At 39.3% G+C, this 23,881-nt stretch overlaps 1 protein-coding gene across 5 annotated transcripts in view; it reads left to right on the top strand.

Annotated features, from left to right (window-relative positions):
* Positions 1–9,181: 9,181 nt before the first annotated feature.
* The window catches only part of AHI1 (Abelson helper integration site 1), a 90,984-nt gene continuing 76,284 nt past the window's right edge, over positions 9,182–23,881 (top strand). For 2 of the 5 annotated variants that reach the window (XM_069010717.1, XM_069010714.1), the window contains exons 1-6: positions 9,694–13,939; positions 14,769–14,890; positions 20,697–21,307; positions 21,876–22,030; positions 22,312–22,525; positions 23,443–23,632. In XM_069010717.1, the coding sequence (XP_068866818.1) occupies positions 13,930–13,939; positions 14,769–14,890; positions 20,697–21,307; positions 21,876–22,030; positions 22,312–22,525; positions 23,443–23,632 (1,302 nt within the window). In that variant the 5' untranslated portion in view covers positions 9,694–13,929. Of the gene's footprint in view, positions 9,238–9,693; positions 13,940–14,768; positions 14,891–20,696; positions 21,308–21,875; positions 22,031–22,311; positions 22,526–23,442; positions 23,633–23,881 lie in introns of those variants that run through there. The other 3 variants (XM_069010716.1, XM_069010715.1, XM_069010718.1) reach the window with 3 other exon arrangements.

Below are 23,881 nucleotides of genomic sequence, written 5' to 3' on the forward strand. Positions count from 1 at the left end.
GAGGGACAAGCCACCTCCATTTCCCACAAAAAAAGGGTATATTGAAATTTCCAAGTGCATTTTCTGCTTTTCACTTACATATAGGTTTATTTCCATGCTTGCTCTTGGTGCATTAACTTGCATAAAGGAGGGATGCTCTAACCAGTTTAATTTTATTGAAAGTAAGTGTTAAAAGGGTAAGGCAGCAAATGATGTTAATACTCCATTCAGGGCTGTGTGGAATGGGATCAGTTCAAGACACTTGAATCAGTGAGGTTTTCAACAATATGTCAGCAAGGTGAGAATATTACCTTCAGGTTTAGTTTAATATTTTGACAAATTGAGTGTGTGTGTGGGTGTGCATATATGTGAATGTGTTTCTATGTTTGAATAGAACCTGCTATAACATCTTTGTTTACAAACACCGAATCAAACTGTTCATGACTTTCCAGTTTAATGCATGTTGGATAAAACTCCTCTATTTTTTATTAATTTTTATGTCCCTGTGCAAGAAGACCTTGTCATTATATTCCCCAGCTTGCATTTGCTGAAGACAACATTGGAAAAGTTGCTTGGTTCTTTTTTCCCTGACTCTCACGTAAAGTCCAAAGTTGAGATCAGAAAATTCTGCATTAGGAATAATGGAAAATTTGCTGGTCATCTTTATCATTTTCTCCTATTATATTTTAATTCAAAGTAAATTTCTGAAAGATATGCCATTTACATGTGCTGTGTGTCCCAAAGGCTGTAGCATATCAAGTTCTATTTTTGTCATAGAAAGTGCAGAAATATAAGAGTCATCACAAACAGTGGGGTGGAAGGTGGATGAAAGTGGGATAAAAACTTAAATGGATGATGCTGTCAGCAACTGGAATTACCGTAATAACTTTTTCCAAACTTGTTTTTCAAACTCTGCAGCACCTTCCCTAATTACAAACTACCCGCTAGTCTTCTGACATCCTGCGTAAGACACCTTCTTGAAAAAAACCCGTTTTTCTAACACTCAGAAAGCTTTGGAGTGTTGCAGTTGTCTACAGGCTTAAGAGACAGGAAAACAAAACAAAACAAAACAATCCAGTGGTACTACATTTAAAAATGTGGCAGAATAGGGACGTACAGATCACCGAAGCAGACCCAGACAGATGAAATGAGGAGGATGGTAATTGTGAGTCAAGGATTCACAATTGTGTGCAGAGTCCCATCCTATGACAAAGTGCTGGTGTTATCATCAGAATCAGGGTCCAAGCTCCTACATTCTGTGTCAATGTATTGACACACTCCTAGTAGCAATGGCACAGTCCTAGTAGTCAACTGTAAATATGAAAAAAGATTTATTATTTAGGCACGTCCAAAGACTGGAAAATGCAGGAAACCTTGCCAGAAGTATCACTAGGTGCCAGAACTAGGACAGATGACATAGTAAATCAAGAATTCCCATGCTGCAAAAGAGCAGCTAAAACTGCAGCCGTTTTCTCAGCTGGAGAAAACAATGTAAGATTTTCAGACTTTATTCTCACAAAAGCTAAAAAAATATCCCAAGTCACAAAATGACACCTAGAAAAGACTCAAATAACTGTGGAATGAAGTCAAAGAAGATTCACAGAATATTGCAAAGTGAAGGTCTGACAGTCTTTAGCTTCTGAGAACATCTTGTAGCAGGAGGATGGACTGTAATCGGTCACACAGATTTCTCTGGAAGAAACCTGATTTCCAAATGTGATGCATAATAACATGAAAAATTGTTATACTGATGGTCACCCCAAATCTAACCAGAGTATTGAGAGGTACAGAGACAAAAGTTTCCGAGGAGAGTAGCCTTTTTTTAAACTTTAAAATCAAGAACAATAGCCTTTGGTTTACATGAAACAGCAGCAGCACTTCAGTGACAAACGCGCGGGGTTGTTGGGTTCCATGGGCAGCACGCTGCACGTCTGTCCTGCTGTGATCTGTGCCTTACAGGCACACTGTGCAAAGCCTCTCCAGGCAACAGCATCCCCTAGGGGGGCAGATGCCCAGCAGGCACAGTTCAGCATCTGCTACCAAAAGACAGTATCAGATATCAGAAATTTCCATTAGACAGTGCCAACAGGACCTGCAGAATGTCTCACAGGAACCAAAAGAAACAGGAACAATTTTTGGGTCTGGCCGGTTATTACAGAGAATTGGTGCCAATGTTTTTTTAAAGAACAGCACTACTGGCAGAACTTTCAAAGCCAACAGTACATGGGGGACAGAAAGCAAGTGCCAGATGGCAGCTAGCCTTTTGTGTGCTCTGGGAAAAGTTGTGCTCAACAGGTTCCGAAAGCATCCAAATTTACTGAGCATGAAGCTCAAGAAAGGCCTTTGGGGCTATAGTACAACAGAAGAACTAGGGAGAGACACACTGAGTACTATACTTGAGCAAGGAGAGCTGGTTTTGAGCTCACATTTCAGGTTTTCCTCTGACCTTGTCTCGCTGGTTGATTAGTGAGGCAAATGCTAAGAGCAGGCTGCAGAAGTGCCTGTAGGCTGAAGCATGGTCCCCTGTAACAGCCTGTTCAGATGACCACACAGAAAAAAGTGGAAGAGACCCACCACCATCAGCTCCCCTGGGTGAGAGTACAGGGGTCTGTGGCAGTGTGAGAGACTCCACACACTTCAAAAGGGCCACACACTTAAAAAAGGTAGCCTGTTCTTATGGCTGTGATGGGGATACAGAACTAAGGGCAGACTGAATGGAAGGAGAGCAGGAGCTTGGAGAGGGGAAAAATGTTCAGGACTTGGAAGGAATCAAAGAAAAAGATGCTGTCAAGAAAGACACTTACAGAAGAGCTATTCAAACAATATCATGCTGAGCAAAAGAAATTGATGAATGGATCAGAATGGAAGCCATAAATCACTGATGAAGATTATCAAGGAGTAAGCAGAGAGTCTGCAAATATTGAATTTTTTTTTTTAGCTGTAGCTTTTTTAAAAATCCCAAAACGAGTTTTTGCAGAGCCTGATCTCTGTAGGGTTCTTTATAGCAATAATAAAATACCTAAATACTAGATATAGATTTATAATATACCTTATATCAGGCATCCAACAGGAAGACTAAAAAAATATAGATATCCTTGTTCAGATTTAGAGGTCCATTTCTAATGGGCAGGTGTACATTTCTTTCATATGTAGTTCAATACACATTCTGTTTGGAAGTGGTATGTTTTTATGTGATACACAGAAAACTAGAACAACAGCTAAAAATTCTGGAATTAGCTTTGGTAACTGACTGGGAGTCTATGGGTCAGGTGTGTTTCTGTTCATTTTTGTTGCTGCTGGAACATGCTCCACTGTTTGGTCACTGCAGTACTGCTTGAAGGACTAACCCAGACTTTTCCAGTGGCAGTCCTTTTCCATTGCTCTGGACGGCACCCAGGCCACATTCCACGGCTCTAGAGGCTTGACTAACCTGTGGGTGCTTCTTTCTCCATTTCCCTGCAGGAGAGTTAGCCTAGATTTACATTGATTTGAACTCTTTCAAACATGAGGTGTTTTCTAGACAAGCAAGATTTTGTGAAACCAAGGTTGAATTTTCCCCAAATATAATTTATTTAGATGTGGGATTCTGTCTCGGCTCCCCCTCCCCTGCTGATTTTGTGACCAAGCTGCACGACATGGCAGGGCTCTCTTTCCCACTGCTTAAATGCAAGAATGGTGTGTTGATTTTTCCACCCTAAGAGACTTCAGAAGAAATCTAGCCTGTAGCATTTTTTTTGGCTGTGATCATCAGAAAATAGGAAGTAGCTGCCACCATGTGGCAAGCTGAACAACAACAACAACAACAAAATTGCAAGGCAAGAGAGAGGAGAAAGGTGAGGCAAAAGACAGTAATTACTGTCTGTGCTGGAGAAAAGTGTTTCTTTATAATGCTGATGATTTACACCAATATTAGAGTGACTATTCGAATATTTCTTTTCATAGCATCAGTTTTGTTGCTAAATGACATGAGAAGGGGAAGGAAGTACAGCAACCTCTGTGGACACTTTATAGTAAAACTCAGAGAAAGGGACACAGTTTGTTCTTTTTCTTTTTTCCTATTCTATGGGTGCACATACAAAGAAGAATCCTTGGCTTTGTTTTACAGGCGGATTATTAAAAACGTGGGTCTGGCAAATGGGTGGGAAGGGCATCTCTTGCAAATAGCCCAGCAAGGCCAAGTGTCCATGTGGGAGTTGGGACTGAATGAGGACAGATACCAGCATCACTGCTGGAAGCTGCAGGGATGAGGAATTGCCTCCTGCTGCAGCAAAAGCCAGTCAAAGACAATTGACAATTCTCATTCACAGGTGGAGTGAGAGCTTGGCAGCAGGACACCACAGGGCTGGTTTTTAATGCTAGACTGTGAACAAGATTTGTGAACACTGTATTTGGGGTAGAACTATTAAAGTACTCTCCAAGTTAAAAAATGGCCACTTGTTTGCTGACAATAGGGATTCTTACTCAATAAACCAGCGGAAGGATGAAAAGAAATGAACCTTAATAAAATACTGAAGAATAAAATACCTCGGAGAGATAAACAATAATGTTTAAAAAGGTAGGCTTGAAGACTTTGAAAAAAAGTTGTAAGAATATATTGAAGGACTACAAAGTAAAGTCTCCAAATTGACTTGATAAAAAACCCAACCCTTCAGAAGAAAGAAAAGATACCTGATGAACCACACCAACAATTACATTCTGAAACAGAACAAGTACATTTTCAAGAATAAATACTTTTCTGAAAAAAAACCAAGATTGTGGGAATTCTTCTACAAATAAAATACCATTAACCATAGGATACAATAGGGATATTCAGGAGATCCCTTACTCTTTATTAAAGTTTATTGCATAGCTAATAAACAGCACAGAAGGAAAATAATTTAATCAAAACATATGCAAAGACGCACTAACCATACAAGGGGAACAACTGTACTTTGAGAAGTTAAAAAGCAACGATGCTGCACTTAGTTACAGACAAATTCTAGCTCCAATAGCCAACGCTTCCAGAGCACTTGAGAAAAATCAGACTTAACGACACGTGCTGTGCCACTGCCATCATGTGGCGAAGTACCCGAAGCTTTCTGAGAACACGAGGATTTTCCAAACGATAACCTGCTTTCAAAAAGACTTAGCATTCCTGTTCTGAGGACAGGAAAAACATCTCTAGAGATTTAGCTATACCTCAGGAGATGTTGCTCAAGAAACACTAATACCGAAAACACAATAAAATTTTGCTTCAGCGGGTTCATGACCCTCCTTGTCTGGACACAATTTGAACCTGTGGCTTCTGAAACCTACTTTTCTGGCAGTTCAACCAAATGAGCTTACCCTCTTTTCCTCATGTTGCAAAATAAATAGCTATTCTAGTACGTTGAACATATTGGTACACAATCTGATATACAAGGGAGTGTTCATGTGACTTTCCTAATAACTCCAGCTCATTTAAAATGAAAAATAAAATTATTTATTAAAAATTTAGGAGTCTTATATTTCCTGTTAATACCAGACCCCTAGGATTGTGCCACTTCATAATTCCAGCCTTGCTTCAAGTCTCTCTGCATCAATATGATGACTAAGACTTGATTTCCTTAAAACATTTTCAAGTGCTAAACTGGAAACATGTTCAAAAAAGAAAGAAGAAAGTAGGTTTCTTTAAATGTTCTGCTGAATTTTAATATAAGACTTTTTTGCTTTTGGCCTACAAGTAACAACTGTAGTAGACTGTGAGAAAACTTTTCTGTATTTCAGAATTTTAGCTTTGGGAGAACTGGCATCCACAAGAAGTTGATAATACACAAGAAAAAAAATCCGTGCTCATAATTGGTCTTGTACCTACTCTGGAGAAAACTTTGAGAAGGTAAATATGGCTCAACAAAGCCACTGAGGATAAAGAACGTTCTTAAACTCTTTTCTGAGAAAGGATTGCTTACGTGCCCCCCTGAACTAAGGGCACCCACTTCAGGACTAGGAGACAAGTCAAGGATCAAAATAACATGGAAATCTTTTCAGTTCAAAGACTTTCAGATCTCTGAGAAGCTGCCACAGAAATTCAGATTGCCAAATAAACACATACAGACATTTTTACTGCCAATATCCACATATTTGGGGCACACCAGCTTTCCAGCATTGTTAGTTCTTATGACTTGCTTTCAGAGCCCTAGAAATTTAGCATGCAAGATCCAATATTCTCAGGAGGTAGAACATCTTGCGAAATTGGTCTCTAATTATTAAAAGAAATGATGACTGACTTCAACTTTTTGATGCTTCTTTTTCTTATCAATATTATATATTTAAAATTCTTCTTTCAGTTGCCCCAACTCAAGCTCCAAAGCATTCACATCGTTTGCTCAGAATACCAAATACCAGAAACCCGATTATATTTTGCTATCAAGAGAAAGTAACCGATTGATCAGTTAAACAATTAACTTCTGCCCAAACATCACTGTGTCTTTAGAACTCTCCGAGTTATCCAGCCCCAGATCTTGCTCCTATTTTGTACACTCGAGTGACACCTAGAGCTTGTCCCTGCATGTGACACATTTTACCTTCTGTTGAATATCAGCTTCTCTGACAAGAAGCTCGATCCATTCTTCATCATCCGGGAATTCCAGCGGGATTTTCAGAATGCATCTGATATCTACAAACTGTTTACCTGTATGCTACAATATTCCACCCTAGTTCATGCCCCTTTCTACTTCCCAAATGTAAGATAATGGAAAGCCTTCTCTATACAAGCCCCTGCAACTGAAAAATCAGGCAAACACAGTGAGCACATGATTTTCAATCCATTGAAAAACTCCATGAATCCATAATTACTGTTCCATCTTTTTCAAAATTCTTGCTTTTCCTCTTCTAGAAGAATAGGAATTGCACACTTGTCTCTGCTTATGAACAGGATGTTGATGTATGCTTTCTTTTCTTTGGTCTGTTCCACAGGCCATCAAAGTACAGACAAAAGTTATCTGTTATTTTGGGGGCTGTACAGGTTCCCCTGGATTCTTTAGGTGCTGCTCCTGACTTCCACTGCTTTTGCAATAATGAGTAAAGTCCAAATATTGTTAAAAATAGATTTGTGCTCTGACACAGGAGTACACATTGCAACATCTTTAGCTGCAATGAAAGTGTGACTAGCAGCCACAGGAACTGCTTCGTATCAGCAGGTCACCTTATGCACTATGCAAAGCACATCACAAGAACTGTAGGACACAGGAGCTCACAAGAAGTAACATGGGGCAAAAAAGTCTTCTTCAGATCAGCACATCAAACCTTGGCTTACAGTAGCTTTCCATATGGAACGCTCTTAACTCCAGAACAGTGATTTTCAACTAGTCCAGGATGAAAGTAACAAATTTAACATAGACTAACTGGTTTTATCTATTATTTATGAGTAAGAACTGCGGGGGTGTCATCTGTCTATACCCCCCAAAACACAACCAAGCAAGTCAGCTGAAGAGGTCAGATGTATTCTCTGCTGACATGGAAAATGGGCCTGACCACTGCTTGCTGATAGATCTCAAACTGCACAAACACCTTGTGCTTGTCAAAGGTGTAATGGTCACAGAAATCTTTTAAGACATTCTTTTGAAACAAGTGTTCCTGGAAACTTGACACAAGCTTGTGCTAGTAATAGAAAACCCCTTGATGGCTCGTGCCAGGCTTATTTAGGTGGCTTTGTAGCCCATTACTGCTGCTGACAGGTCAAATCAGACAACATCAAATTTGTTTCCTACATCAATAATTAAAAATGACTGGGTTTCGGTTTATCATAAGTGAGCCTCTCAGCTGCCAGGAAGTTAGTTAGGAAGGAACATCTGGATTTCTGGTCCAATCTCCTGTTCAATGCAAGGCCAACTTGCAAGTGAGATTAGGTTGTTCAAGGCCATTATTTAATGGAGTTTGGGGTACTACAAAGAACAGAGAGATAAAAAAATGGAGACACACTAAGGATAAAAAAGAAGCACAAGAATGCTGAGGTGATGGTTTTTGTTTGTGTTATGCCAAGGCAATCCAGGACAGCTACCTTATGAAAAAAGAAATATCCCTAGCTATCACTTGAGTGCATGTAAGCATTTGAGAAAGCAGAGGACAGGTAAGACAGTACCATCTAGCACTAACAACACTTGAGCAATAGGGAAGCCAGGTTTCAGAAGGTGCGTTCTTTCAGAAGCCAGTGTAATTCACTGACAGAATTTGAGGGATGCAATGCTTGGGAACTACATCACAAACTCAGGGTCACAAGCATTTGCTCACCTCTAGTTTGTTCAAATTGCTGTCAACGGAAGACTAATTTCACCCAGCTTTACTTCTGAATAAAACTAACCATGCTCATCGAAAACTTTGCATTGATTTCTCAAACCTTCTAGTGCATGAGGTACCCTTGGCATCTACAGTTTTCATCTATTTTTATACAGAAGAAATGAACAGACAGTCTTTCCATTACAACAATGATAGGTTTATTAGGTAATTATCCCTAAGGGGGAGAAAAATCCCCCAAAACACCGCTTAAATCAACTACTAGATCAGGCAACAAATAAAAGTTTCTCCAGTACCTGCATAGCTCGAGGACATCCATTTGTGCTGCTATCTGCAGAAAGCTTGTGTGCACTCCAAGCACTTGTCACTTGCCCTCCTGATCTCTACAGAGCCCACTACACAGAGACTTTATTCTTCCGGCACCAACTTCTGTTAGTCTGAACTCTGAGAGCTATATATGTACTTTTGACACTTTTTTTTTTCAATGGACCATAAAGTATCCGAGGAACGGCTTCCGTTTCTAACGCTTTTCACCGTCTTTCCCCCCCCCCCCCCCCAAATTTCAATCTCACGTTTCCAAATAGGTTTCCGTAACCAGCTCATCACGCATGAGTGGAAAACAATTCCGTCCTCATGCCTCCGGCAAGCTTTTCACAAGCAGCTCATGACGCGGGAGCAGGTTTTCACAAGCAGCCCTGGAACGCGGAAGGAGGCACCGCAGGGCCCGGCGCGGAGACGCGGCCGCGTAGAGCGCGCCGTCCTATCACCGCCCGAGCGCCGGGAGGCGGCACCGGGCCCCGCGCTCCCGCCGCGCCTCCCTGCGCGCCTGCGCCGGCCGCGCCGTTTCCTTGGGAGCCGGGATTGTTTTGGGCGGAACCAGCCGCGCGGCGCTGCGGAGGGGGAACGGCGGCAACGGAGAGCCCAGTGGCGGAGGGAGGGGGGGAGGCGGGGCGGCCGCAGCAGCCGCCGGGCCGCGTCGCGGCCGCCAAGGGAGCGGACGGGGCCGACGTGAGTGATGCCCTCGGCGGGGAGCGGGGCCGCGCCCCGGGCCGGGCCCCGCCGGGCGTGTGCCGCCGCTCGTCCCAGTGCGCGGCCCCGGGGGCGGGTAGGGCTGGGTAACGCCTCCCCGCCGCTGTTCCCTTCCCCGGCTCCCCGGGGCGGGGGGCTCAGCCCGGGGCTGCGCTCGGCCGGGGCCGCTCGGGGGTCGCGCCGGGACCGCGGCCGTTGGCGCGCGGGGGCGGGACGGGGAGCGGCTGCGGGAGCGGGGGCGGGACGGGGAGCGGCTGCGGGCCGGGGAGCGGGGGCGGGGGCGGGCTGGGGAGCGGGACGGGGAGCGGCTGCGGGAGCGGGAGCGGGACGGGGAGCGGGAGCGGGCTGGGGAGCGGGACGGGGAGCGGGGGCGGGCTGGGGAGCGGGGGCGGGATGGGCGGCGGCCGGCGCGGGCCGAGGTGCGCGGGGGGCTCGGCGCGGGCCGGGAGGTAGCGGGATGGGCGGCGCACCTGGCGAGGGTGCCCGGAGTAGCCCCAGAGGGACCCCGCGGTGACTCGGAGCAGGCGGCCTAGGGCGCTCCGCGCGCTGTCGCTGTCCGGTCGCGGCGCGGTGGCACGGGGCAGTGCCGCGGGAAGCCGTAATCCCCAGGTCGGTGTTGTTTCGCCCTCCGCTCTTCACGAGCTTTATAGTTCGCTGGGGTGACATTGCGTGGCCAGCTTACTAGTGAATATCCAGTGCAGCTCCATGCCTGGCACCTTGGGCTCCAAAGTGGGGATGCCTCCCTCGCTTGAGGAATGCGCATCTGCATGCACATCACATCCTCGTTGAATAATTTCATCGGTTAGTCCAGTTGTGGTGTGTGGTTGGAATGTCCCTTTATACCTTTTAAATCTACCACTGTTCTTCCAGGCAAAGCAGAATGTCACATTGGAAATAAAAATACTCAGGGCGGTCACTTGCTGAGAACACATTTTCGTAATTATCGTCTAAAATAAAGCAGAAACTTAATAAACAATAAAAGTTGGCTGTATTTCCTTACATAGAACCGAAGTCCGTAATTTTGCCATCAGAGTCTGTTTGCAACTTACTCTTGACCAAAGGAGCCAAATTTCTGGGGGAAGAACCACAACCTGACAGTTCCTCTGAAGCAAAAACTTTCTGATATGTTCCTACTAGAAAACGGAGGGTAGCACCAGCTTTTTAAAACGTGTTTTTTAGTTAGTATGAGCACAAGGTTTTTACAGGCACATCTAAACTGGTAGAAAACTACTGCACTTTTCTTAGTGTTTATTTGACATGCAAGTACATAGGTGTTTACCTGGTCTGTCACTTAAAGCTGTCTGTCAGTTTTCTGGACTAAAATACTGAATTTTCACTGATAAAATTGGATTGGTTTTCGTTGTCAGATTTGTCAATAGTGAAGAAGAACAGATTCATCTCTGTGTAATTTTGCTGTATAATTCTGAGTTGAAGCTCTTTCACATCTCAAAAGTAGTGATCCCTACATGTAGCTTAATTAGAAAGCTACTAGTAAAACCCAAGATTTCCCTCTGTGGTCTAAAAGACGAGAAGCAAACAAGGCCTGATGCTCTGCTTGTTTTCAGCCACTGGAGTTTATGCTCGCTTATTGTGACAAAAGAAAAATGAAGAATTTAGTTCAGGAAAATTCTAAGTGTGCAGTTTTTGTCAGCTCAGTTTCCTAAATGGTTATAATTAGGTAAGAAATTTTTCACTTCCCATTACGTAGTGCAAATTCTGTATGTTCTGCTCATTATAGCATAGGTTTAATTTGTATCTTTTAGTGGCCAGTAAAAGTGGAGTTTGTGTATGGTGACCTTTATGGCACGTTTAGCATAGAGATCCCTGTATTACAGATGTAGAATATAGCAACTCAATGAGTATTGTAAAATATGGTGAAAAGAGCAATTATTTAATGTAGAATCACTTTTATAAATACAGCTAGAATATTGGAGAAGAGCGAGCTAGGTTATTTTCAGGAAAGTATATTAATTCTTGGAAGTTTGGGCTTTATGAATTTGTTTTCCTGTTTATTTCTGGTGGCTGGAATATGCCACTGTTCCAGGTATGTGTTTTTGTTGGTCTTGGATTGTATTACTATATTTACTAACATGGAAGACATCCAATCTGATGAGGCAAAAATGTGTTTTACAAAATTAATGATACCTGATCTTATTCGCATTGGGGCATGGTGGTTGCTGAACTTTGATATATGATTAAATCTCTCCTATTCTAAGGTGAGATTACACTAAGTAAACAGCCTTGTTCTTATCCTTGTTGATTAATGATCTAAATTTACACGAGCCTGATAGTTGCTTTAATGCACCATGTCAAAGACCATGAAGTTCTAAATTGGAAATGCCTGTTAAACAATGGCACTGTCATTAGAGGACTTTATCTCTTAATTTTATTGCCACAAGAGGGTAGACACTTCATGAATAAACAAACAGCACTCATTGGTGAATTTTGCAAATTATGCATTTTACAGAGAGTGCTTGTGGACATGAGGTGAGCCTAGGCTTTGTTCCATTATAGTCAAAAAGTATCTGCAAAATTAATATTTTAACCAACCTATGGGATGGTTGGGTTTTTTGTGGACTAATTTATTTAACCTTTGACCAGAAACTCATTTCCGTACTTAGAATAGGTATGCACTTTTCTCATTTTGCTTTTGTGTTCTGTATTGTCTCTCATATTTTTTGCTTTAAATTTAAGAGCCCTTCAGTATTTAATTTCTTGTTTCTAACTAGTTTTTGAGGGCTTGTTGAAATCATTCAGCTAATTATAAGATACTTTTCCATGTTCCTGTGGTTCTCAGTCAATGATTAAAGCGATATAATCTGGTGTATTTTATAAACTTACTTAGTTTTCTACTCTTCTGAATTATGTGGTTTCTAGCCAGATGTGAATTGACTACTTCAAAAGCTGCACTTTGTAACTTTTAAAATGCCCATTTGGTTTAACCAAGTATAACTTGCAAAAGCAGTTTTATTTTTCAAAGGTGTTTTCTCTTTCCATGAATGGTAAGAAGTGTTATTTTTAGCAGTCACTGGTTTAGTTGTGACAGTAAAGCTTTGCTTTGGGAATCAGAACATGTTGTAGATAGTGAAAATATTGCAACCTCATCAGTGTCATTTGGAAGCATATTGCAAAACTAAACATTTTTTTTTCTTCCAATGGAGTTTGTTCGGCTGTCCTTACTCTTTTGAAACATCCTTAGATTGTTGGATACCTAGTATAAATGCTAAAGACATGAATTACTCTTTGCATCTGACTAATCAGCACTTCTATAATCCCAAACTAACCTGGACACTTTGTCTTTTTTTCCTTAATTTGGTTTAGTTTGGATAGCCAGCAAACCAAAGCACTGGAAGTAATGGGTGTGAAATGACCTGAAAGTAACAGGCCTGTGCAAGTAAGGCTGTGAAAGACATGAGAGGGATGTGAGGGTAGGGTGGTGCAGATGCTTGGGGACCCAAGTATAGCCTCAGCTCTTTCCTGTGCTGGTGAAATGTATGTGTCCAGGAGGGATTTTTAGTGCTGAGGGCCAAGTGCTATATTTGGCTCTCTTCACTGCAAATCAACTCCTGCAGCCTCAAATCAGAGCAGCTGCATGCAAGCTGCCTGTTACTAGTAATCCACAGTAACTCCTGCTCTGTATCCAGGCATAGTTTGGGTGAGTGTTAGGTGGCTCGGACCAAAATGGTGTGAGAATAGTGCCACTACACAGCCTGGCAGTATTTAATGCCACGTCTTAATTTGTTAGGGTCAGTGTAGTCTGGGTGTGCAGTGAATGTGAATTACTGCTGTCTCGCAGGACGTGTTACCTAGGGAGAACTCGGAGCTGTTACCTGATGGGCTGTGAGGGACGTAGGTACCAGAGTTTATTGCATGGAAGGCTAAGGGGAACATCACACCTGCATAGGAACCTGTGTTTCATTAGTTCCACTGTTTACACAACAGCTTTTTGTATTAAAGTTTTTTGTAGAACAGTCTGAATTTTCTTGATGAAAAGATAAACCCGTGTAATATTTTTATTTGCCTTCAAGCTTTGTTTGGATTGCATTTACAGGCTTTTCTCCACAACCAGGAGGGCCTAACATTTTTTTTTCTTTAGCGAAATGAGTTTCATGTAGTTGCTTGTCTGCTTTATGAAAAATACAAATGCTTTATATAAACATAAATATGTAGAGATTTGTAATAAAATTAGATTTGCTGTCAGATACTAACCTTTGCATTGGAAACTATCAGCTGGCTTCTTCAATGATGCTGTCAGGAGATGAACCTGATTAGAAAGGCTTCAACATAAATGGTTTCATGGGTCATTATTATTTCAATAAACTGTGGGGTTTTTTAGAAGATTGGAGGACTACAGTGCTGAATTATTTGGCTACTGTCCAGAAATACCGCTAATTAAACTGCTGTAGTGTTGTTTTTTATTTACCCTCAAATAATAAGTATCAGAGCTGGGATTTGATAGTGAAAACTTCTAATAATTTAGACAAATAGGGAAATACTTGCTTCTAAATAAAATGTACTCATCCCTAATACTAATTAGCACAGATTGAATTATTAACTTCAAGTCTATGGACCACTTATGTTAATGACGGTTGTTAAATACTTTAAATAGAATGGTGAATTCCGAGGGAGAAGCAGCTGTTGTGTTGAGCCACTTCTAACTGAGGACTGAAAATGCGAGCAGGTAAGGATACTTTGTGTTTGATTTCCACTACATATTTTATTGTTAGAACTAGATGCTAATGATAGAAGTTATTTCTGTCCTATATAAATCTTTAATGCTGGATTGGCTCATTTTAAAGTTCATTATTATAGCTGATTTTCAAAGTGGTGGGGTTTTTTTGTTTTAAATTCAGGGGCTTTTTTAAAAGTTGTAATGACAGTGGTAAATACCTGTAGCTGAGGATTCAACAGCCTTTCTCAGTGGTGTGCCAGGTTGCATTTTGAATTCTTAGTTACAAATCAAGCATTACCCGAGGGGAACTAGAACACCTACTGCTTCAAGGTTGAAATGCTGCTGATGGCAGTATCATAATTCATAGAAAAGCAGAGTGCCAGCTCCTGGCTCTTACAGGTCTGTCTCAGTATGGTGCTGTTCTGGGTTCCAGGCACAGTAAGAACCCAGAGCTGCTGCTTCTCCTCAAAGACAGTGTGTCACTTCTGCTCATAAACAGGGAGGGCAATAATCTGTCCTCTGCTTTGGCTAGCCCAAGTTTTGTGCTAATCCTGGTGTGCATACTCTTCAAAATGTGTTTTCTTCAGGAGACAGAGTAGATGGTGCTGTCTTCAGCGACAAGACTGGTGTGTGTGTGTCTGTGCAAAGCTGCTGAGTTACCCTTGTATGGTTTATGTTGCCAGTGGAAATTCTTAACTGAATACAAAGTGAATTTGTTGGTAAACTTTCCCTGATAAATAATTCTCGTCCTTTGCAATTTTAAAGCATGATTGTGCCCTTTTTTTTAGCAACAGTGATTATTGAGATAGCAAATCATACTCTGGATTTCTTTTTGCAGTTGAAAGTGAGGCAAAGGCAAAAACCAAAGTCCGCTTTGAGGAAATCTTCAGGCGCCATGCTGGCCTAGCAGACACAAAGAAATCAAAGAAAAAGAAGTTTGACTCTCAGGAGAGTATTGTGGTGAGTTGGAACACATGCAAGCTTTGTTTGGTTGCCTTCCTTAACAGAAAAAAGATCAGGAAAGCATATTGTTGAAAAAAGATGTAAGCATTTAAATAAAATAAAGTGTAAAATATGTTTCTGCATGTATCCCTTGTTTTTGGTGTGGCTTTTATTTTTTGTTTGTGCACCAGCAAAGTGTCCTTGGAGGTATGTCAAAATTATATATACTATAATACTGGTAAAAACAAAGTGGCACATGCAGGCATGCACTCATTCAATGTCCACCAGTACTTCTTTGTCCATTCCCTTTTTTCATAAAATTTTTCAAAATCACAGTTGACTTTACCAGGCGTTAATTAGATGCTTGAGAGCTAGTAGAATTACGTCTGTAAATGTATTTAATTTTGAGAGTACTACATCTGTGTAATACAGGTATGTCTGTCTAATACAGCTGTCAATTGAGAACTGATGAGAAAGTGTAATAATATTAGAGATAATAATTAACTATTCCATTCTGTCCTTTTTTTTAAAATCTCAGTAATCAGTGAATTTCTCCATTTAGCTTTGTGTCTTTAGTGGTTCCATGTTCACATGTCGACTTTTTTAAAAGATTTTGGCTTTAGCTTGTGACTTGCAGATTAGGAAGGATTCTATCACCCTGAATTTATAGTTAGATGACATTTTTGTTTGTGGTATATCTGTCATTAAAAAAGCCTCAGAAATTCCTCTGAGTTATGGTTCACATTGTAGCATTTTTCCTGAAGAGGAGAATAAAAGTTCAATATGAGTTTATGCATACCTGATTATTGACTTGGAAGAATTAGAATTTAGAAAGAAATCAATTTGCTTAGCAGACAGATATTCTGATTTTTTATTTTCTTCCTGTTAGGTTTTATATTTTCAGCCTTTTTTCTTACAATTGTATCCATATCAGATTCTGAAAATTCCTTCTTTAATACTCATTTAAGACAAATGAGTTGTATTTTATGTAATGTCACAAATGTTACATGTAGTTATATATATTAAGTATATTCAGAATAGATATATTAAACCTAGTATTGCTATTTGGTCTTAGATTGACAATTTGAAATTGAATTTTGTGTGTATTTTTTAAAATTTATATTCCTTGATGTATATGCTATTTAGTCAATTGTCTATGCAAAGAATCAACGATGTCTAAAAATAGCACAGAGAGTTAGAGGGTGGGTTTTTTCCTTTTTTACTGGCATATATGTCAATAAAAGACTAAATTCTTCCTCAGTTAAGTTTACTTTCTAATGAAGTGTTAATTATTAATTCTGTAATTTGTAAGTATTTTGAACACATAATTGTATGTTCATATGCAACTACATATTACTCATAAATATTTTAAATTTGCTCTGGTTTTGAAATTGGTTTCCATTCCAGAAGTCTCTGATGTAAAACACTAGTGTTTTGGAGTTATGTAGAAACACTTAAAATCACAGTGATCTGAATCAAAACTTAGTGGTAAGAAGCAAATTAAGAAGCATTTTTAGGATCAGTGTGGAAGCCCAAATTTCTGGCTTTGTTGAAGCTATAAATATTACCAAACCACTTAAAAACGAAGAACTTGAGGAGAGCTTGTATTGAAACCTATTACTGACCATTTTGAGTATTTCCTTAAAGCGTGACAAAGTTGCAGGAGCTCAGGTTGGTATTTTCCATGCCAGTTGCATTTGAGTAGAAATTTCTGTAAAAGCTTCAGCAAATAAACAGTCTGCAAGAAATAAGTGTGTGTGGGAGTGGAAGAGTAGGTAGATGGAGGAGGTTGGCTGGTTTTGTTCCCGTTTTCTTCAGTTCATATGATTTAACTGTACAGTTTCAGATATCTTGAAATAATGTGAAATTTGTCAGTGATGGTTGGCTTTGTGTCATGCACTTGCCATAAATGGTCTCCCAGCTTTGATCAAAACCAGGTCACAGTTCAGAGCCTATTTCCACTTGAAATGTTGCAGTCTGTTTCCTTCCTTTGTCTTTGCTCTAGCCTTTCTTAAAGATTAATAAGACTTTTTCCCTTATAGTCCACTGTTTCTTTGAAACCTGAGTTCTGGAGCTGCAGGGGGTTGCTGTGGTTTTAAATGACAGAAGTGAGGTATAAGGAGAGTGCCTGCCTGCTTGCCTGCTCTGCTGTGTGCCCATTGCCTGGAGAGCATGCCTGGAGAGCTAGGAAGCAGTCTGCCTTGGAAGAGGAAAGGTTGATGTCTGTAGGGCAGGATGAACTTGAAGCCAAAACTGATAGGAATGAAGAGCTTCTAATGGAGATGGAAATACACCTCAACTGTGGCCAGTGAAAGCTCTGCTTTGCTGTTCAATAAATAGCCCCTGGGGAAGTAGGTGTGAAGCCTAAAGGCATAGTGGGAAAAACAAGCACTTGAGACACAGTCAGAAAGTGAATTTGCCAACATGCTTTCTAGGGCAGTCACCATATTTATTTTTTACCAGTTATGCCTCCTATTACAAAATGTTAGAATGAGGTAAGCCTCAGATCAGGTAATGTCCAGGTACATTCATCTATCTAAAGTCATAATGAAAATGATGGAATTTATTTGGTTCAATATCAGTTCTGTGGTTGAAAAGAGGATGTTTAAAATTTTCTACCAGATGAAAAGGTTAGATCCCTTTATGAAGGGAAAAATTTCCTCCCTAGACTGTTATCTGATCAGATTACAATATTGGGATGGACAGGCGTTGATAACTTGGGTTTTGTATTCAAGGCAGGAGTGCAACTGATTTATGTGGTTTATAGGCTGAAAAGCAGTGAATAATTGTGGAGATTTCCACTTGATTTTAGCCTTTTGTTTTTTGTGTGTAAAATAGGAGAATTGATAGTAGTTGACTATATAATTGATCCCCACATTTTCTCAATGTTTGCTGTTGGAATTTGGTGAAAAAATTCCAATCCCATCTTATCTGTAAAAAAAAAATTCTTCTAGCTTTGAATGTCTACATTTTATAGTCTTACACAAGCAATGGCAGTAAAATTGGTTTCCTAGTACATTAAGGTTTTCTTAAACCTCCCTCCCAGCATGCCATCTTCACTAGTACATTCATTAACAATTCAGTTGTAAGTAAATGGTCTTTTACACATCAGCTCTTCAGTGGGCTGGCAGTGTCCATCCCTAATTTTTCAAGGTGTGCCTGTATTATTATGGGCAGAAATTCAGGTACGTCTGTAAATCTGGTTACACAAGTTTCCAGATACCCGTGACAAAATCACTCGATATGTTGCCACCTTCCACTCATACATATTTGAGAAGCCCTTTTGAAAAGGTGTAAGATTCTTAGGTGTTGTCCCTGCTATCAGCTCTGGGACATGAATGGCAGTGATGTGACCTGGGGTTGACGAATTGTGGTGTGAACCTGGAGTGTCAGCCCACTTGTGTGCACCTTGGCTGGCACCCATCTCCCACTCTTCTCAAGCCAGTAGTGCAAGCAAGGCTGTTTTCAGGGGAGAGTGCTTCCTCTGCCCTGGTGTAACGTGGCTACAGAGCTGTTTTGAAACAAAGCCTTCTTATTTGTTCCATGTTTTAGGCTGAGAAAGTCAGTTTCAGGGTCAGCAACCCTCTGGAGTTACTCCAGAAATAGGCCTGTCTTTCTGAGCTGCTTTTCCAGCCTAACTCCTTTCTCTAACTCAGTGCTGTGTTTATGTATTGATGATAGCTCTTAGTTGATATCTCTCACTTCTTTGTTTCAGACAGAGAATCTGTACCAGTATCCCCACCTCTGCCTGAGTCCTCAGGTTTTTATGAACCTCTTGACTTTAACTTTATTATTTTTTAACTTCACATCTTTCCTCTCTGTTTAATTATATCATGCAATTACAGCATGTGAAAAAGGTAGCCTGAATTGAGATCATACAGGCTATTTATCTGAGGAATTTATGTTTGAACCGCTGAAGCAGCTTTGTGCTGCCTGCAGTACCTATTAATGTTCCTGAAATTTGCTGTAGTTTGAGACTGTGGTTTGTTTGCATTATAAGGAAGTAACCTCAAGTTGTACCAGAGGAGGTTTAGATATTAAGAAAAACTTTTCTGTTGAAAGGTTAGTCAGGCATTGGAACTGGCTGCCTACAGAAATGGTAGTCACCATCCCTAGAATTGTTCAAAAGGCATGTGAATGTGGCACTTGGGAATATGGTTGGACTTGATGATTTTAGAAGTCTTTTCCAACCTGAGTGATTCTATGAATCTCTGATTTTTTGTTTGTAGGCAATAATAAATAACGAGTTCTAGTAAGTATTTCAAGCCAGTTTTTACATCAGGTGGATTCTTTAAGGAGATTATTCTTGATTATCAGAGTTATGTTAGAAAGTCTTGACCAGGTCAAAGGTGAGGGCTTTTTGTTTAGGATTTCTCAAATAATTCTACTATTTGTGCTTAGTGGATTGATGTTTTATCAAGGGCAAAAATCAGCATGACCTTAGTTATTGGCCACCGTTGGGTCTTAATTGTCAGTGTGTTTTAATCTTTATTTCTCATACTGTACAGTTGAAGTTATTCATAAAAATAAAGATATGGAAGTGAACAATCTATTAGGAAACATTATTCTGTTGGGTTTTTTTTTTTTTTTTTTGGTTTATACAGAGCCTGATGCTTTAATTCTTTTATTTTCCATAGTCTGTTCTGTATTTCAAGTTACTTGTATGAAATTTTCCACATTTTCTTGAATCATTGACTTAGAAATAAATATGATGTTCGTGATTTGTTTAAGCAAGTATAAGATGAAGATATAAAGACAATTTTTTCATACTTATTACACATGCTGTCCTTTTTTACAAATTTTTGAGGCAAACACGATTCTGTAACTGGTATCCTGAATACAAGGGAACAATGTGTTTATTGAAGAAGGTCTTGGCAAATAAAATTTTGTATGCAGATACCTATATTTTCTCCAAACTTTTTCATTTCTTTTCGTTGTGTTTTAAAGCCTTTTCTATTGTTTCATATTGAGACTTGAAGAGAGTTTTCTGTAAGACAACAGAGTAAATGAACCTCAGTGACTTTGTAGAAGTTACATCGAGGAACAGAGATCTGTGTCTTGACCTCCTTACAGAATTAGACCTCAGTTACTTGCGTGTTCTTTGGCATTATCATAAAATAATGGTTTGGATTGAAAGGGACTTTAAAAAGGTGATCTAACCCAAGTGCCCTGCCATGATCAGGAACACCTTCACCCAGATCAGGTTGCTCAGAGCCCTTCCAGCCTGACTTTGAACATATCCAAGGAGGCAGGGAGATGGCATTATAACCTTTAGTAACCAGAAATAGAAACTTGAAGGAGAGAGGAAAGGTTACAATGTGTTTTTTATAAAACCATCAAAAATTAGCAGCAGAAGTGCTTGAACAAATGCATTAGCTAAAATTTAATTCTGACAAGCAGCTTTCAGTATAAGAGACTACAAACAGCTGAGCCTGAAATCTCTCTCTAACTTGCATTTTCAGTGGATGAAAGTATTTGTTATTCTACTGCATATAGTCTTCAGTTTTCTATAGTGTAAAATATTGGCATCTGTTTATGGAGTAGACTTGTTGATTTCCTTTTTTAACTGCATATACTTAAAATCATATGAAAACATAGTTTAACACTGAGGATGAGGTGCCCAAACACCAAATGGTTTTTTTTCAGTGTGAATTTTCTGTTGACTTTTAATCTGTCACTTGTCAAATTGAAACAACAAAATAACTAGATCTTTGATTTAATTTTACTTTGAGTAATGTTGCTGAAGGAATAACATGAAGTGCAATGTTTATCCTTAGAACATGATTTTTAGTACAAGTATGTTTTATGTTCTTTTCATTTATAGCTTGATACCTTTAGAAATAATATTGATCTATCTAAGGAAAGTGTGAATGATGAGGCAATTATAAACAACACATATAATCCTGAAGAAGAGAGCCCCAGATTTACAAAAAATAAATTGAGAGAGAAAGCGTCAATTGCAGAGAAAATAAACAATGATGTTGTTAGTGGAGAGGAGAAGAAGCAGCCAAAGTCGAACAGGAAGAAAAAGAAATCACTGTTACAAGAACAATTTAATGAGGAGGAAGATTTATATGAAGCTAAATTGGGGAGTTTTGAAGAAAAGACTAATGATTTTCCAAAGAAGAAAACAAAAAGTAAATCACAAACAGATGTACCTCATCAAGAAGGTGATAGAAAGATCAAAAATTCCTTGACTGAAGTGAGAAATGTAACTGAATTAGAAGAAGAAGAGCAGCTAATTCAAGCCTATCAGCTGCATGTGGCTGAGGAAGAGGCAAATGCAATTAAAAAGAAAATGAGAAAGAAACTTAAAGAACAGATGTCTGAATCTACCTCCACTGTTCAAAGGCATGAAGTTGCATTGAATAATGAAGTTGGCAAAAAGAAGAAAAAGAAGAAAGAACGAGCAGTTTTAAGTGAAGCTGAAACAAGGTAACATGACAAACTGTACACGATGTGTCTGTTAATCTTAAGCAAAATGTTTCATTTTAAGATAGGCAGAAGCTTTCTGATAAATTGTTCATATTTTCTAAGTGATTAACTGGATGATTCTGTTACAAAAAAAATAGTACCAAATCTTTTCTCAAAAGGCTGTCATGATTAATATTTAGCTCACGGATTCTTTTTAACTTTTTTTAAAAATATCCTCCATTGCTATTTGATTTTTGTTTGGAACTCACTCTTAACCTCTTAACTAACTTAAGATAGTTTTGTGCCTGATTTTTTTTTTTAGTGATAAGTGATGGCTCTCATCCAGCAAAAGAGTATTAGCTTAACTCTGTTCATATAAATGGTTCTGCAATTGTCTGGAAATTAGAGGGACAGGAAGTGGGGAGAGCACTGAAAAAGGCAAGACACTAATGGGGCTGGGGGCTGTTATGTTTTCAAGATACACAGATGATGAGTTGCAGAATTTCAAGGGGATTAATAATGGCAATGAGTAATTGTATCAGTATATGCAGTGGACTGCAGTTGCTGACAGTGATCCATTTCCTTGCAGTGCAATGTCCCTTTCTGAGCTGCAGCATCCTCCAGAAGGTGGCAATAAAGGTCAGTCACTTGAAACACTATTTACATCAGAAGGCCAGAAACTGGAGGAGAGCATGGATAAACAGAAACCTAAAGCCAAGAAGGTTAAGAAGAAAACCAGAAAAGGTCTGCGAACAAAATAATACTGTACTACTTTGCTGCACTTTTTTTTGTGCTGCTATAGAAATATTTGTTCTTAGTAATAATACAGAAGTGATTGAGTTACTTATATTTCTTAAGTTACTTAATTGTATCTGTTCTTCCAATCTGAGGCTTATTTTTGAGCATTTTATATGATAAATGAATCGAAAATCTTGAAAGTTCATTTACTATAAGCAGCTTTGAGTTGAGACAGAAGTTACTTTGTTCCACTAATGACAGTTTATTTACTTTGTTCCATTTTCTAGAAGAAACCATGGAAATTGCTGCGGAAAATGATGAGGAAATGAAGAATTCAGAAGTTTCAACTCAGTCTAAATTTGGTTTTGGTGATGATCTTGTTTTGGGAGTTTATATCCATCGATCAGATCGACTTAAAATTGATCACTTGATATCTCATCCTGTGGTTAAAATCCATATTGTTGATCAGAGGAGTGGCTTATATGTCAAGAAGGATTACAGGTGACTTTTAATAAACTGTTTCTGTTATCAGTGATTACAACAAATAGGTATACTCTTCCCTACAAAATTAAATATGAAAATGAAAATGGGGTATTTTAAGCTTGTGAAGTTGTTCGTTAGTGTCTACATCTATGATAATCTGTATATACATACATACAATAAGTAAGGGTGATATTTTCTTTTCCTTTTGACACTTTTAAATGCTCTGCACCACTGTATTGCTCTCAAGGCTCCCCAGAGCAGTGGTCACAGCAGCAGCCTGACAGAGTTCAAGAAGCATTTGGACAATGCGCTTGGGCACATGGTGTGACTCATGAGGATGGTGCTGTGCAGGGCTGGGAGCTGGACTTAATTATCCTTGTGGGTTCCTTCCAACTCAGTGTATTCTGTGAATCTGTGATATTTCCAACACCTCTATGATATTTCCAACACATTTCTTCCCAGAGACAAAATTTCTTAAGTCTCAAAAATATATAAAAACAAAGATTAGAATATGTAAGCAAAATTCTTGTAGCATAAATAGCATCTGCCTTTTCTTTTTTATTAAGAACTTTTGAAACCTTAAATTTAGTTCTTTATATTTCTAATTACTTCAGTTGCTTGTTTCCACTGTCATTATGCAAAATTTTCCTGAAACCAAATTTTAATGGGGCTTGAGCAGTAGACTCCACTATGATCATTATGCAGAAATTTGCTAACAGTAACTTAATTGTTAGGATTTTCAATTTCAGCCTGTAGTTTTTCTATATACATTGCAAATTGTCTTGAATTTTGGGTGGGTTTAGAAATTTTTTTCTAGAATCATACATATAGTATCTTATATGTTTCCTAGCTTTCAGTAATTGAAAATATTGGTTTTTTTGAGGTTGCTTTTTAAATGCTCTAACAATTTTAATTCTTTGGAAATTTTCAAACAGCAAGAAGGAAGATTCATCTTATGAACAAGAAGAAATACAGCACATTCTTCCTATAATGACACAACCATGTGACTTTAGAAAGTCTAAATCAGCAATTCCAGAGTGGGAAGAGCAAGTAATATTTAATGAGCGTTTTACTTACTTTATTCAAAACACTGAGGAAAACCCTCAGGTTATCCTGTTTTTTGAGGTAAGATGAAATATTTTTCATCCGATTTATGCACATTCTGGTTTTTGGGCTGTTTCTTCAACAACATATATTTGACTGATTCAGGTGTTTTATTTCAGTTCAGTTGGGTTAATAGCATGGCTTTAAGATACAAAATCAAGTGGAGATACCAAAAAGTGGGTTTTTTTGTAGAAATGGATCCTGTTTTGATAATAATAAGGAAGATTAAACTTTCTTATAAAATCAGCTCTCAAACTTCTGGGAAAGGCT

Source organism: Aphelocoma coerulescens, chromosome 3 (genome assembly GCF_041296385.1).
Source record: "Aphelocoma coerulescens isolate FSJ_1873_10779 chromosome 3, UR_Acoe_1.0, whole genome shotgun sequence".
Taxonomy (NCBI): domain Eukaryota; kingdom Metazoa; phylum Chordata; class Aves; order Passeriformes; family Corvidae; genus Aphelocoma; species Aphelocoma coerulescens.